Source organism: Borostomias antarcticus, assembly GCF_949987555.1.
Source record: "Borostomias antarcticus genome assembly, chromosome: 13".
Taxonomy (NCBI): Eukaryota; Metazoa; Chordata; class Actinopteri; order Stomiiformes; family Stomiidae; genus Borostomias; species Borostomias antarcticus.
Window position 1 is genome coordinate 20482303 of NC_140246.1, and position 14401 is coordinate 20496703.

General features: G+C 48.4%; 3 protein-coding genes across 3 annotated transcripts in view; all 3 read right to left on the reverse strand.

Moving 5' to 3' along the window:
- Window positions 1-4044: 4044 nt before the first annotated feature.
- Window positions 4045-6388, reverse strand: cdkn1ba (cyclin dependent kinase inhibitor 1Ba). The gene is made up of 3 exons (XM_084447820.1): window positions 5716-6388; window positions 5160-5334; window positions 4045-4838 (listed from the first exon to the last, which is right to left on the reverse strand). The coding sequence occupies exons 1-2, from the start codon at window positions 6185-6187 to the stop codon at window positions 5177-5179; spliced, it is 630 nt and encodes a 209-aa protein (XP_084303946.1). The 5' UTR covers window positions 6188-6388; the 3' UTR covers window positions 4045-4838; window positions 5160-5176.
- A 2242-nt stretch (window positions 6389-8630) lies between these two features.
- On the reverse strand, window positions 8631-11927 carry cdpf1 (cysteine rich DPF motif domain containing 1). The gene is made up of 3 exons (XM_084447821.1): window positions 11807-11927; window positions 11334-11445; window positions 8631-9618 (listed from the first exon to the last, which is right to left on the reverse strand). Exons 1-3 carry the CDS (start codon window positions 11917-11919, stop codon window positions 9436-9438), a joined length of 408 nt encoding a protein of 135 aa, XP_084303947.1. The 5' UTR covers window positions 11920-11927; the 3' UTR covers window positions 8631-9435.
- A 1053-nt stretch (window positions 11928-12980) lies between these two features.
- The window catches only part of pparaa (peroxisome proliferator-activated receptor alpha a), a gene marked incomplete at both ends in the record, with an annotated part of 21265 nt that continues 19844 nt past the window's right edge, over window positions 12981-14401 (reverse strand). Inside the window, 3 exons of the mRNA XM_084448044.1 lie at window positions 12981-13225; window positions 13496-13739; window positions 13964-14203. Coding sequence (XP_084304170.1) covers window positions 12981-13225; window positions 13496-13739; window positions 13964-14203 — 729 coding nt within the window. The remainder of the gene's footprint in view (window positions 13226-13495; window positions 13740-13963; window positions 14204-14401) is intronic.

Below are 14401 nucleotides of genomic sequence, written 5' to 3' on the forward strand. Positions count from 1 at the left end.
GGCTAATTTCACCCTGGGAACCTGGAAGAGGTCTTGGTTGGACGTTGGATGGCCGAGGCCTCCATCTGTGCAGGGAATGATGACTATCTGCCTCTACAGGGTCACTGAAGGGGAGTATGTGTGTGTGTGACAGAGAGAGAGACAGAGAGAGAGAGAGAGAGAGAGAGACAGAGACACAATGGTGGGGACAATCTAGAGACTCAGAGGACAGACAGATTTAAACTCCTTCACCTCAAAAACAACATAAACAAGTGAGCCAACACACGTGCGCGCACACACACACACGCACGCACAAACACACACACCACCATCACCCATCCGCCCTTATTTGAGGTCATACCTGGCAGAGCTGTCTGGCTCCTAGTTAAGTGATGATGTCATTTCCTCCTTTAGAGTGTGTCTTACCTAGGGTTGGACGTTTACCTCCTTCCTCTGCTGCCAGTTCAGCTGGAGTCCTGGATTTGATGCGGCTGTTTGACAGCCTCTCTCCCTCCTTCTCTCTCTCCTTGTCTCCCTCCCTGCTTCTTCCTCCTCTCTAGACTGATCCTACTCCCTTCATCTCTCTCCTCCACTGTAGACTGACCCTACTCCCTTCATCTCTCTCCTCCACTGTACTGACCCTGCTCCCTCCTCTCTCTCCTCCACTGTAGACTGACCCTGCTCCCTCCTTCTCGCTCTCCTCCACTGTAGACTGACCCTGCTCATGTTCAGAGGGAGAGAGAGAGGGAGAGAGAGGGAGGGAGAGGAGGAGTGAGGGAGAGAGAGGGAGAGAGAGGGAGAGGGAGAGGGAGAGGGAGAGGGAGAGGGAGAGGGAGAGGGAGAGGGAGAGAGAGAGAGGGAGAGAGAGGGAGAGGGAGGGAGAGGGAGGGAGAGGGAGAGAGAGAGAGAGAGAGGGAGAGGGAGAGGGAGAGGGAGAGGGAGAGGGAGAGGGAGAGGGAGGGAGAGTGAGAGAGAGAGAGTGAGAGAGAGAGAGAGAGAGAGAGAGAGAGAGAGAGGGAGAGGGAGGGAGAGGAGTAAACCCTGGCTGGTCTTTTATTTGATCAATTTGATCACAGTGGTCATGGAGAGGATTCAGACAAAGCTGTTCATCCTGACTGTGTGTGTGTGTGTGTGTGTGTGTGTGTGTGTGTGTGTGTGTGTGTGTGTGTGTGTGTGTGTGTGTGTGAGGAAGATCTCACAGTTTCCACTGTCAACAACTTGTGATTTCAAACCTCGGCTCACTCAAGGGGCTTTTCTGTGGCACTGAGACCTGGTTGTTAGAAATTAAAGTGTTTTATTTTTCTCTTGAACTGGAGTTCTGTTGTCAGGGCTGCTCTCAATATTACTGATGTCATTTAAAAATGAACATAGAACAAAAGAAAGAGGGAAGGAAGAGAGGAGCATACTACAGCAGGACACACTACAGCAGGACACACTACAGCAGGAGCATACTACAGCAGGACACACTACAGCAGGACCATACAACAACAGGAGCATACTAAAGCAGGAGCACACTGCAGCAGGAGCATACTATAGCAGGACATACTACAGCAGGAGCATACTACAGCAGGACATACTACAGCAGGAGCATACTATACCAGGAGCATACAACAACAGTAGCATACTACTGCAGGACACACTACAGCAGGACACACTACAGCAGGAGCATACTATACCAGGAGCATACAACAACAGTAGCATATTACAGCAGGACACACTACAGCAGGACACACTACAGCAGGACACACTACAGCAGGAGCATACTACAGCAGGACCATACAACAACAGGAGCATACTAAAGCAGGAGCACACTGCAGCAGGAGCATACTATACCAGGAGCATACAACAACAGTAGCATATTACAGCAGGACACACTACAGCAGGACACACTACAGCAGGACACACTACAGCAGGAGCATACTACAGCAGGACCATACAACAACAGGAGCATACTAAAGCAGGAGCACACTGCAGCAGGAGCATACTATAGCAGGAGCATACAACAAGAGGAGCATACTACAGCAGGACATACTACAGCAGGAGCATACTACAGCAGGAGCATACTACAGCAGGACATACTACAGGAGTTACTGTTACAATATAACTGGTGAATTTATTTAATATACTTGTTCAGCCTTTAAGTCCTCTCTCTCTCTCTCTCTCTCTCTCTCTCTCTCTCTCTTTCATTCTCTCTCTGTAGGCGCTGGGCAGCTGCAAGTAGAACAGATAGCACACCACTACATCAGCAATGGGAAGCCATCCAGCCAATAAAGTCTTTTGGAGGTGTGCTTTAGTAAAAGAACACCCTGTCCTGACCCAAGCTGACTCCTCCAGAGGCTGCAGCTGAACACGGTGAGCTAAGTGGCTGTCACAAGTGGTGCGCGTTTCCTCGTGGCTCCTTATTGGAGAAAGCAGGTGCCAGTTAACAGACGTTTTTACAGGATGTCTCTAGCTGTTGACAGCGCCATCGTGCTGCACAGTTGCCAAGTGAGGCGAAACAATCCGTGGGTTTATTGGTTTGGCGCGAATCTGCCCTCAAGATGTGCAATTGTGAGTGTTCTGTTCACCACATGAGAAAAACATTGCATAAGGGGGGGGGGGGGGGGGGGGGGGTATTACATATATAACAGACACACATGTAGCCTGGGTTATGTTCAGGCAGTGTTGTAGGCTACTATTCACATTCTTTCAACTGATTTGCAAAATATTTTAATCTAAACTTGCAAATAGAATCTAGACTAGTTCATGTTTATCCACTCATACTCAAACACTCCTCATCCTGTCTTCTCACACTCCTCTTTATCACGCTCCTCTCACCCTCTTCCTTCTCTACTCCAGCTCCTCCTGTGTGTGTGTGTGTGTGTGTGTGTGTAGGGTAAATGATTCATTAGCAATTTACACCATCAATGTAACTTTTTTAATACATATTATTGCAGATTCCAGAGACAATATAAAACATGTCAAATAATGAGGCTCAGTTTGCAACCTTGTGTTCATCTTTAAACAAGAAATGGATTAAAAAATATTCACATAAATGCACAAAATGTCACTTTGGAGAGCCATACACCCACAACAGCCTTAAATAAGTTAATAGTATAATTTTCTCAGTGTTTTACATGGAAATATACACAGGTATACTTCTAAGTTTAACAGACATAAATGAAGTGTAACTTTGTCGTTGTCTGCCACTCAAAGATGAGAATTTATTTTAGTGCAATAACATGTTCCACATGACAAGAGGCCTATTGTTGATTCACATACATGTGTTTGTTTGCATATGTGTGTTGTGTGCTGTACGTCCCTCGTGAGCAGAGATGGTGAAGGTGACATGTTTTATTCAGGTTCTGGGGTCGCTTACATTTAAAATATTCCTGAGATTTTAATCGCCTCTACCACATGTTTCTGGGATGCAGAAATTGTTGGCAAAGCACACAGTTCTAAATATTGGTTTACTTTCTCTAACTTGGATCAATAATCTCAGCAGTGAATTCACTTGAATTCCTGAAAATACAAGACATGTTGAAACTTTGGCAGAATCGTTCACCCCTTGCAATAGGAACAGCAATGTTGTTACTGGTTCTTGCCCCTGTGTGTGAATGTAAACGTGAGCTGGGTCAGTCAGGTGGCCAGCGGACAGCAGAGGACACCAGGTCCAGCAGAGAGGAGGTCTGCACCACCAGGCCCAGTAGAGCAGGTCTGCACCACCAGGCCCAGTAGAGCAGGTCTGCACCACCAGGCCCAGTAGAGCAGGTCTGCACCACCAGGCCCAGTAGAGCAGGTCTGTACCACCAGGCCTAGTAGAGCAGGTCTGCACCACCAGGCCCTGTAGAGAACAGGTCTGCACCACCAGGCCCAGTAGAGCAGGTCTGTACCACCAGGCCCTGTAGAGAACAGGTCTGCACCACCAGGCCCAGTAGAGCAGGTCTGCACCACCAGGCCCAGTAGAGAGCAGGTCTGCACCACCAGGCCCAGTAGAGAGCAGGTCTGCACCACCAGGCCCTGTAGAGAACAGGTCTGCACCACCAGGCCCAGTAGAGAGCAGGTCTGCACCACCAGGCCCAGTAGAGAGCAGGTCTGCACCAGCAGGCCCAGTAGAGAGGAGGTCTGCACCAGCAGGCCCAGTAGAGAGCAGGTCTGCACCAGCAGGCCCAGTAGAGAGCAGGTCTGCACCACCAGGCCCAGTAGAGAGCAGGTCTGCACCACCAGGCCCAGTAGAGCAGGTCTGCACCAGCAGGCCCAGTAGAGCAGGTCTGCCTAACTAACCAGGCCCAGTAGAGCAGGTCTGCACCACCAGGCCCAGTAGAGAGCAGGTCTGCCTAACTAACCCGGCCCAGTAGAGCAGGTCTGCACCAGCAGAGCAGATCTGCACCAGCAGGGGATAGCAGGCCCAGCCTACCACCAGGGGACACCAGGCCTGAGCCACAAGACAACACAGACCCTGACTTTGAAATCTGCATTCTACCGTAATTACCTGAACAAGGATACTGTATGACTACTTGCACTGCAATTCTTCAAGTCAAATTCACACTTACATAATTATTTAATATATTTAACATAATATGCATATCTAATTAACATACCATTACATTTGATGTGCTACATCTGAAACATAGGTAGTAAAACAAAACTGAGCAAAAAGGAAAGAAAATCCATTTGCACACTGCTACATTGTCTGCTCTTGAGGCAGTGGGATTAGATTGAGTGCCAAAACGTTAGTGTAAGTACTCAGTGCTGCCCAGCCTAACCCAGACACCAGGGGCCTTCCTGCTCCTCTCCATCACACTCTCTCTCTCTCTCTCTCCCTCTCTCTCTCTCTCTCAGGTGCTGATGTACGAAGAGCTCCAGAGGACTTCACAACTCTGGAAAACAAGAGGGAAACCATGAGAAAGTGATCTGCCTTTCATACTGTCACTCTCTCTCTCTCTCTCACACAAAAACACACACGCACGCACGCGATCTCGGGATGTTCACCATTATGGCAGCTTTTATGTAAGCTAGCTATAAATGCAATTACAATAAAATAAACTCCTGTTTGTTTAAGTTAACACAGTAAGAAACGATGTCACAATATTGAGTTCATGATGGCGTGCATTTAGTCGTCACCTTAAAACAATGAATGTAGTCAAATACCATGTAGGCTACACCATAGCAAACACTGTAATAACATCATATGACCGTACCTCCTGCCGCCGCCGGGCTAAGAGCCGTCCGGCCTCCTAGGCGTCTTCTCCGGGGCGGCCGACACATCACCGGCCTCTCCGCTGGAGCTGCTGGCCGATATCTCTGCTGCCTCGGACTCTGAAACGTCGTCATCCTCCTCCTCGCTTTTATGGGACCTTTTGTGGCTTGGGGAGTCTGGTTGAAAAAGATCATTTTCAATAAAGTATTTTATTTTTAGATCACCCGGTGATGCTCCTCAGTATTTTTCAAGTGTTTGACAACAGCAAGGGGGGCGGCATTGTGAGCTGACAGGCCAGCCGTCGCCTGAGCTTCCCCCGCCAACACCTAGTAGGTGAGATAGCCTAATGTACGATAGCAGGTTTTACGCACAACAAATTATAACATTCATCCATAATGTAGTTTCCTGAACTGAATCTAAACGTGTCCAATTAAATCTGAATGTGCCTTTTTTATTGGACATTTTAAAATGTAGCCTATTCGCTTTTACTCCGACACAATTTGAGTTCGCCTTTTGAACTTTGCGTCCAAATGAATCAATAATACCAGGTGGGCTACCTGGACTCGGACCACCAGCTCGTCTTCTGGACCCGTGGCTCGAGCTGCTGCACGCCGTATGCCCCGCACAACTGTCGGCGTCCTCGGACAGCTGGCTCCCGGTGACGGCACGGCTCCGTTGGTCGTCGTTACCGTTCAAATCCACCTCTCCGCGGGGATAGCCTCGCTTGTGTGGCGGTCTAGAGTAAAACGGAGGTACTTCGCTGCTTTTCACGGCCTCCCACTGACAGTTGCCCGGAGAAAGGGGTCTGTCGTTGGAAATATCATAATTCCATCTCTCGATAAATGCCTTCTCCGCGTCCTGCATCTTCCCCTCCAGCTCCGTGCTCTGCTCTCCGCGGTTGCGATGTTCCGAGGCGAAGAGGTTCCTGCGGACGGGCGGCTTCGAGGGCTCCGGCTGCCGCGCCTCCACCCTCTCCCTCTCCAGAGTCGGACTCCCATTCGACAGTCGAACGTTTGACATTTTGCACATGTGAAAAATACAAAGTCGCAAGAATCGCAAACAATATTCCTTTAGATGCAATCTGGATTACAAGTCAATACATGCATATCATAAGTAAAACATCCAACGTGAGCGAGAAAGCGAAAAACAACCTCCTGCCTTGATCAAAACAAGTGCGTGTTTAAAGGGCACGTACGCCTGTCAGCTCCGTAGTAAGAATTACGAAAACAACAGGCCAGTCATTTGTGTAACCAATATGGCGTTTGAGAGGAAGAGAAACTAGTAGTGAGAGGAGATTGACAGCGGAGGCTTTTTAAACAGAAACTGAGCTCCACTGGTTCCAGAGCTGGAACCGCCCATATTTCATGGTGAACGTGACCACGTCGACCCTAGCGGCTGAACACTGGAGCACACCCTGGTGATGTCTCAACACGCCGTGTACCCGGGGCGAGGCTACTCCCCTTGTCCTCTAGACCTATAGGGCTACAATCACCCGCCTTCACTAAACCCTTCAAACAAAGTCGCTTTATTGAAACGTAACCCCCAAATCTATTTTGCATTGAGACACAACCTGTCATTCACCACAAACTTTGTGAATATGTGGGTTTTCTCTCTGCGGTGCAGCTCTGCATTAGGATGATCAGTGGACACCGCTTGTTTTTATTACAAAACACAAATACAAATCTAACATGTGGGATGGGAAGTGGACAGCGTGGGGAGGCCGAGTTATAATAATAATTACAGGACCACAGACACAATTACACCAGTGAGCGGCAACACATCACACATGCAATCAAGGATCGCCGGTGGAATTTGTCCTCTGCATTCTTCCCATCCAAGCTGTCCTCCTCCGGGGGCAGTGCATGGGCAGCCATCGTTCATGGTGCCCGGGGGCCGAGTCCAAGTGCTCGGTCCAGGACCTGCATCTTTTCTTCTGCATGTTCTTCTGTATTGGGTTCTTGGGAGGCAACCCTTGTGAACACAGGAAGAACATGCACACTCCACACAGAAAAGCCAGGGAGATACCCCACCTGAGCACCTGACCACCCTGGGGAGATACCCCACCTGAGCACCTGACCACCCTGGGGATACCCCACCTGAGCACCTGACCACCCTGGGGAGATCCCCCCCCCCCGAGTACCTGACGACCCTGGAGAGAAAATCCTCAGTGCCGTCATCGTCCCAAGCGGGAATCGAACCCAGGACCTTCTTGCTGTGAGGCGACAGTGCAAAGCTGCACCAGCCGTGATGCTCGTGAGCAATCTGGGGTTCAGCGTCTTGCTCAAGGACACTTCAGCACGCTGCCGGGAGCTGGGACACTTCCAGTCCCCTCCGGTCCCCAGCTGTCCCCAAGTGTCTCCCCTAGAGTTCCCCATAGAGAATGAATGGTAGGCAGTCACAACTGAATGGGGTTCAATGGGGGTGTGGGCCCGTGCCAAAGCAGGTCCCATCTGCTGGTGGGTAGATCTGTGGGCCGAGACGAGTCCAAGGACAAGCTCCTCTCGATGGTGGGTCACTCGGTTCGGCGGCCTTGGGAAAAAAGTGTCTTTCATTCTAATATAATTTACATTTTGGTGGTAGGCTACAGTATATATTTGAAATCTTTTAGAATTCCACATTAATACACGTCTTATTAGAATCCACCACTTGTCGCTCATTGTATTCTAATCTAGTCAAATTCAATGTGACCAACACTCAGGAAAAACGTTGGTCTGTTTTATTTAATCATTCAACATGATGTGTATTGTTAGTGTGGCCAGACGTTTGGGCTTCTGCCTCCTCCGTCTGTCTGCACTAACAATGCACAGCATGTTGAATGATTAAATAAAACAGACCAACATGTTTTCCGAGTGCTGAATGGCGACCCTTGACCTTTCCTGGAGCCTCTTTGCTATGGAGTGATCCATCCCTGCACTAATTAAGAGAAGATGTTTTTGTGGGTGAGCACATTGGTTCTGAAACTCTGTACTCTAATCTATCCCTGCAGGTCTGAGATGAGCTCTCTAATCTAGTGACCATGCAGGTCTGAGGTATGTGCTACTTGGTAGGTGACATCACCCCGTCATGGCTGGCACGGTGCCTATCTCAGTCAGACTTTGGCACCGTCGGTGGGGCTGCAGGGTCGGGCGGAGCAGCTGTGTCCTCAGGAGTCCCTCAGCAGGCCAGCAGGTCGGAAAGCACACTTCATTCCATTAACCCTTCAGCGCCCGCCAGGGACACTGGTGAGAAGAGTGAGGTCATCCGCTCTGACAGACAGGCGGCGCTGGTAGAAGTGCTGAGGCAGGGTTGTGTGACCCGTATTTAGACTGTGTGTGGCAAAGTGCTCTAGTAATTCAATCCCTCAGAATCCACATCAACATTGATACATCATTAATTGAGTCGTGTGTATTGTAAACATTTCTGTTAAGTGCACTGTGTTGCCTTTGTGTATGAAATGCTCAATATAAATAAAGTTTGATTTTATTTGTTCCATCATACTTTTGTAAACATAGTAATGTGATTGTGGCACCTTCGCACTGTGCTGCCATGCGCAGAACAGTAACATCTCAGTTCCTGGTTCCCATGCGCCCCCTCCTGGACATCCTGTGTCTGACACCAGTGGGCACAGCAGAGGTTTGGAACCACGCCCTCCCCTACATCACAGCTGCGTTCAGAATCGCATACTTCCATACTATATAGTATGCCAAAAATGTATGCAGTCAGTCAATACATAGTATGGCACATGCAGTATGGCAAAAATACCAGGATGTCCTACTACATTCGGTCATGTTTTGCAGTATGAAAGCCAGCAGACTTTTCTGGTTATTATGACCCACAATCCTGTGCTCAGCGGAAATGATGTCACATGTGCAAGTCTCACTGGAGGCGTTTTGATGAATCCCAGCTGTGGACGAATGTCGCTTTGTGGACAGCGACGGATGTGGTCAAATTTCCACAATGTTATGACAAGGTAATATGTCCCAATTGTATGCATGCTGCGTGCAAAGTACGTATGTTCTAATGGCAGCTGTAGTACGTATGGTAGTAAAACGTAGAAGTATGAGATTCAGAATGCAGCCCGACACCCTCAACTTCAAGGAAGTCTTTGGTCAAGTGGTTTCCCTCTGTGTTAACGTGTCCCCTGCTGAAGGTCAGTAGTTGGATCCTCACCAGAGACAGGACCACCTCTTTGGGCCTGTGAGTGCTGGGTGAGTTACACACTACAAATAGTCATGGACTGAACTGAAAGACATGAACAAGCCCTTCTCCCAGAAGGACTGAACACAGTCTCTGATTGGCTAAGAGTGAGAGTGTTTGATTGGACGGAGGCAGGCGGGTGGTGAGGAAGCGGCGGTCCTGGTCCCAGTGTTGGCTCCGTGGTTCCTCTTGGCCAGCTCAGCCTGGATCTGCTGGGGGAACTGGTCCAGGTGCCGGATCACACAAGGGACGCAGAACCTCCGCGTGTAGAACAGACTGCAGTCCTGCCCGAGACAAACAGCGCCGTTACTCACCGGTTAGAGACGCCATGAAATCAAAAATGCATGTTTCCATTTTGGATCACATCCTTGGCCATAGTGTGCACCTTTTTAACAATATATGCCAACATTTTTTGTATTCAGTTTTGTTGTAATCTTACATTAAATCTTATGATTTTCTTTCCCCTGTAAAACTAAATCTCCCAAGTGCTTACGGCAGCAATGCAAGAGCAAGATCAACCAATAATCTCATGACATCCACCCGTCAATCAACACTATCTGTCTATCGAATCTGTCTTAAGTTGTTATAACCCGCCCCTATAGCCTGTTCGAGTCGGAAATACGTAAAACTACAGAAGTTAGATGATCTCAAACCCTGAGATGAATATCTTTAAACCCTCTCCCTTTTCTTGTTGTAGCTATAATATGGTATTCAGCAACTGTGTTGCACAAGTAACAGAACATGTAACAGAGTTACTGGTGCACCTCGGCTCATGTCTGAACTTCCTGTCTGACACCTCTGCTCATCTCTGAACTTCCTGTCTGACACCTCTGCTCATCTCTGAACTTCCTGTCTGACACTTCTGCTCATCTCTGTACTTCCTGTCTGACACCTCTGCTCATCTCTGAACTTCCTGTCTGACACCTCTGCTCATCTCTGAACTTCCTGTCTGACACCTCTGCTCATCTCTGAACTTCCTGTCTGACACTTCTGCTCATCTCTGAACTTCCTGTCTGACACCTCTGCTCATCTCTGAACTTCCTGTCTGACACCTCTGCTCATCTCTGAACTTCCTGTCTGACACCTCTGCTCATGTCTGAACTTCCTGTCTGACACCTCTGCTCATGTCTGAACTTCCTGTCTGACACCTCTGCTCATCTCTGAACTTCCTGTCTGACACCTCTGCTCATGTCTGAACTTCCTGTCTGACACCTCTGCTCATCTCTGAACTTCCTGTCTGACACCTCTGCTCATCTCTGAACTTCCTGTCTGACACCTCTGCTCATCTCTGAACTTCCTGTCTGACACCTCTGCTCATCTCTGAACTTCCTGTCTGACACAGCATCATTAACATTCAGCTTCTGTTGGGTTGAAGAACTCTGTTGTGTACTACTACATGTAACTCTGTAGTGTACTACTACATGTAACTCTGTAGTGTACTACTACATGTAACTCTGTAGTGTCGTACATAGAGTTCCAGTAGCAGAGTTGAGCCTTCAACCCAACAGAGGCTGAATGTCAATGATGCTGAGTCAGACAGGAAGTTCAGACATCAGCAGTTCTAGTCCATCAAGCAGTGTATGACCTCTGTCTGTAATCTTACCATTTAACTATGTATGACCTCTGTCTGTAATCTTACCATTTAACTATGTATGATCTCTGTCTATAATCTTACCGTTCATCTATGTATGATCTCTGTCTATAATCTTACCGTTCATCTATGTATGATCTCTGTCTGTAATCTTACCGTTCATCTATGTATGATCTCTGTCTATAATCTTACCGTTCATCTATGTATGATCTCTGTCTGTAATCTTACCGTTCATCTATGTATGACCTCTGTCTGTAATCTTACCGTTCAACTATGTATGATCTTTGTTTGTAATCTGATCTCTGTCTGTAATCTTACCGTTCAACTATGTATGATCTCTGTCTATAATCTTACCGTTCATCTATGTATGATCTTTGTTTGTAATCTGATCTCTGTCTGTAATCTTACCGTTCCAACACAAACCGGATGGTTGCAGACACTGCAGTTGGAGCCCAGCACCAGGAACTTATCCTTCTCTGGACTGAAGGGGTCCTTGGTCACAAAACACTCCTCTAGCAATCTGATTGTGGGAAGAGACAGGAAGTCATTAATTCAATTCAAAGTACTTTATTTTCCGTTAAGATCTTTTTTTGTGCAGTGGACACATAAGACAGATACAACATACAGAATACTTATCTATTACACATACAGATTAAAATGTAACGCTAAGGAGATATGTATATATATGCACCTTATGGGAATAACAGGCAGTAGCTAATTGTATTTTTGTAGATTCTTATCTTATCTGGGCTAGCTAGCTAGGTAGGTTGCAAGATACTCCATTAGCCTTCATTAGATGTCTAGGCTTTAGAGTGCTACACCTCGGGCTGGTCAGTCCGCCACATGCTCACGTTACTCTCTCAGAGGCAGTATTCACTTACACGATGGCTCTGGTGTTCGGGGGTTTTTGGCCGTAGTACGTGAAGGGGCTTGATAAACCGCACAGGCGGCATGTAAACAGTTTCTGCTGCACAAACTCTGAGGTTGACTCCATCTTCTCCGTTTCAGTCACGTTTGTTTGTTTCTGGTTGTTATTTCTTCACTTGTGGGGCGTCCACAACTGAGGAGTTGTACCGCCCCCTACGGGACTGAAGTGAACTACATTACACCCCCATGATATGGAAGGAACACATATTTTCTCGAACGTTTATTCCAAAATTCTTCAATGACAACTATTAATTCAAACGACAAAACAAGACATCTTCCAGTTTGTCTGCTAGCCTAGACAGCAAACCACTGCATGACCACAATGCAAGGGAATTAATATGCAGTAGTAATAAAAACCTACATACCCCTGAGCTGTCTGCTTACACATGGCACCACTGAAGCGTCAAGTTATGTTTATACAATCATGATGGGAATGTGGGCAGAGAGTCTTAGTCACAACTAGAAATGGTGCTCAGAGAGCACAGACCTCCGCCCCTGAATGCATTTTGTGACTCTGTGCATGCCAAAATTGAATGGGGTCCAATTGGCCCATTCTACACCCCTCCATTGAGTTTCATGAAAAGCAGTCTGGTAGTTTTTGCATAATCCTAGTACAAAAAATGAATGGAGGAGAATGGCTGGCCTGGCTGTGATTCAGATCCACTCCAGAATGTAATGGGTTCTAAGTTGGCCCATGCCACACCCGAGTTCCACCGAGTTTCATTTTGCGTAATCCTGCTCACAGACGAAGAGACGTACGTACACACGTCAACAAAAACATGACCTCTCGCCCTGCGCTGTCACTGGGGCAGAGGTAACGAAATGAGAATCATAAACACAGACAACATGGCCTCAGTGGTAAAATACATAGAATTATTTAAAACAGGTGTCCATTTCAGTCTGGCTCCTCAAGTTCCTGTAATATTTACAAAACAAAGTATACATCTTTAAAATAGACCTGAATGTGCTTGTGGCCAAACAAAGCAATTGTATCTTAAGGAGAGTGTGTGCATGCATGTGTATGTGTGACTCTGTGTGTGTGTGTGTGTGTGTGTGTGTGTGTGTGTGTGTGTGTGTGTGTGTGCGTGTGTGTGCGTGTGTGTGCGTGCGCACACCCTCAGTAACGTCTCAGTACATGTCCCTGTATATCTCCTGCAGCAGTGGGTGCAGAGAGGTGTCCTCTGTCTTCCTGATCTCCTGCACTAACTGAGCGTGCTCAGTGACCAGCTCCCGCAGGTCGGCCAGCTTCTGCAGCAGGCGGGGGAACAGGAAGGTGTCATCAGGGTGGTTGGCCAGCAGGTGGAACCGGAGAGCCTGGACGAGGTTCTCCTGCAGACACTCAATCTCGGAGGTGTTCACCAACCCTGGGCGGTCTGCACAGAGAGATACAATCACATCCTATATCCTGCACAGGATATCAGCTCTGGACTTGGGAAATGCGCTCCATTTGACAGCCCAGAAGGGTGAGCCTATATTTGCTCTAATGGCCATTTGGGTGAACTCTTTTTTTTGCTTCCCTCTGGAAAATTAGGGGCAGGATCGACCCCCCTCCCCCTTCCGCTCTGTAAAGTGCATTGTGTTGTCTCTGTGTATGAAATGCGCTATATAAATACAGTTTGATTTGATTTGAACAGCCTCCCCACCCCCGCAACAGATGATGGTGGCGATGAACAGAGCCAGGTCGCTGTCGTCCAGGCCCAGGGCGTTGAACCTGCTGGCGAACCAGAACTTGGGCTCCATCATGTGGCTGAAGGGCCTCCGCAGGCTCTTGAGAAACTCCCGGGTGATGAAGCCGTCGCCCCCTGCCACCAGCAGACCGTCCTTGTTCATGCAGGAAGCCAGCAGCGTGAACAGAGCCTCGTACACGCCGTACTTCAACAGCGTCACCTGCAGAACAGGAGGGGGACTTACACCTCGGTTCAGACCAACAACGCGACACTATCAGTCTATTAAGCTACAGTCTAATCTCGATGGGGGGAAAAAAAACAGAAGATCACAGACATTAAAGAGTGGTTGTGTCAGAAGAGACTGCTGCCTAGAATATAAGACGTAAAGGGTTGGGATGGTTTGATATGGACCCGCTCCCACACCGTAGCCAGCGGTGCCTGCACCTGGTCGTTCAGGTCCAGCCCCTGAAACCCGGGCACGGCCTTGGAGAACTCCGTCAGCTCAGTGACCGTCTGCACCGAGCTACACTGGCAGCAGTGGAACAGCCGGGCCTCTGTCTCTCTCTCCGGGCCCCTGGCCTCCCCCACAGCCCCCTCCAGGGCCCCGGGACACCCAGGCTGCAGGTGGGCCATCAGCGAGCGCTCGGCCTGCTGCAGGGTCTCCATGTCATGGATGACAAATGGCTGAGGGGGAGGAGGAGGAGAAGGGAGGAGAGGAGAACAAAGTTGTTGTTAGACATAGTGGGTTTCTCTCTCTCTTTCTCTCTCTCTCTTTCCCTCTCTCTTTCTCTTTCTCTCTCTTTCTTCCCCTCTCCCACTCTCTCTTTCTCTCTCTTCCCATCTTTTTTCTCCCTCTCTCTCTCTCTCTCTCTCTCTCTCTCT

Bases quoted from the DNA above. Each gene is read 5' to 3' on its own strand.
- cdpf1 (XM_084447821.1), bottom strand. From the start codon at position 11,919: ATGGAGTCAACCTCAGAGTTTGTGCAGCAGAAACTGTTTACATGCCGC. The intron at 11,446-11,806 runs GTAAGTGAATAC...TCCCACAATCAG, and splicing joins CCGAACACCAGAGCCATCGT to ATTGCTAGAGGAGTGTTTTG. The intron at 9,619-11,333 runs GTAAGATTACAG...TGTCTCGGGCAG, and splicing joins ATCCGGTTTGTGTTGGAACG to GACTGCAGTCTGTTCTACAC.
- cdkn1ba (XM_084447820.1), bottom strand. From the start codon at position 6,187: ATGTGCAAAATGTCAAACGTTCGACTGTCGAATGGGAGTCCGACTCTG. The intron at 5,335-5,715 runs GTAGCCCACCTG...TTTTTCAACCAG, and splicing joins AGCTGGTGGTCCGAGTCCAG to ACTCCCCAAGCCACAAAAGG.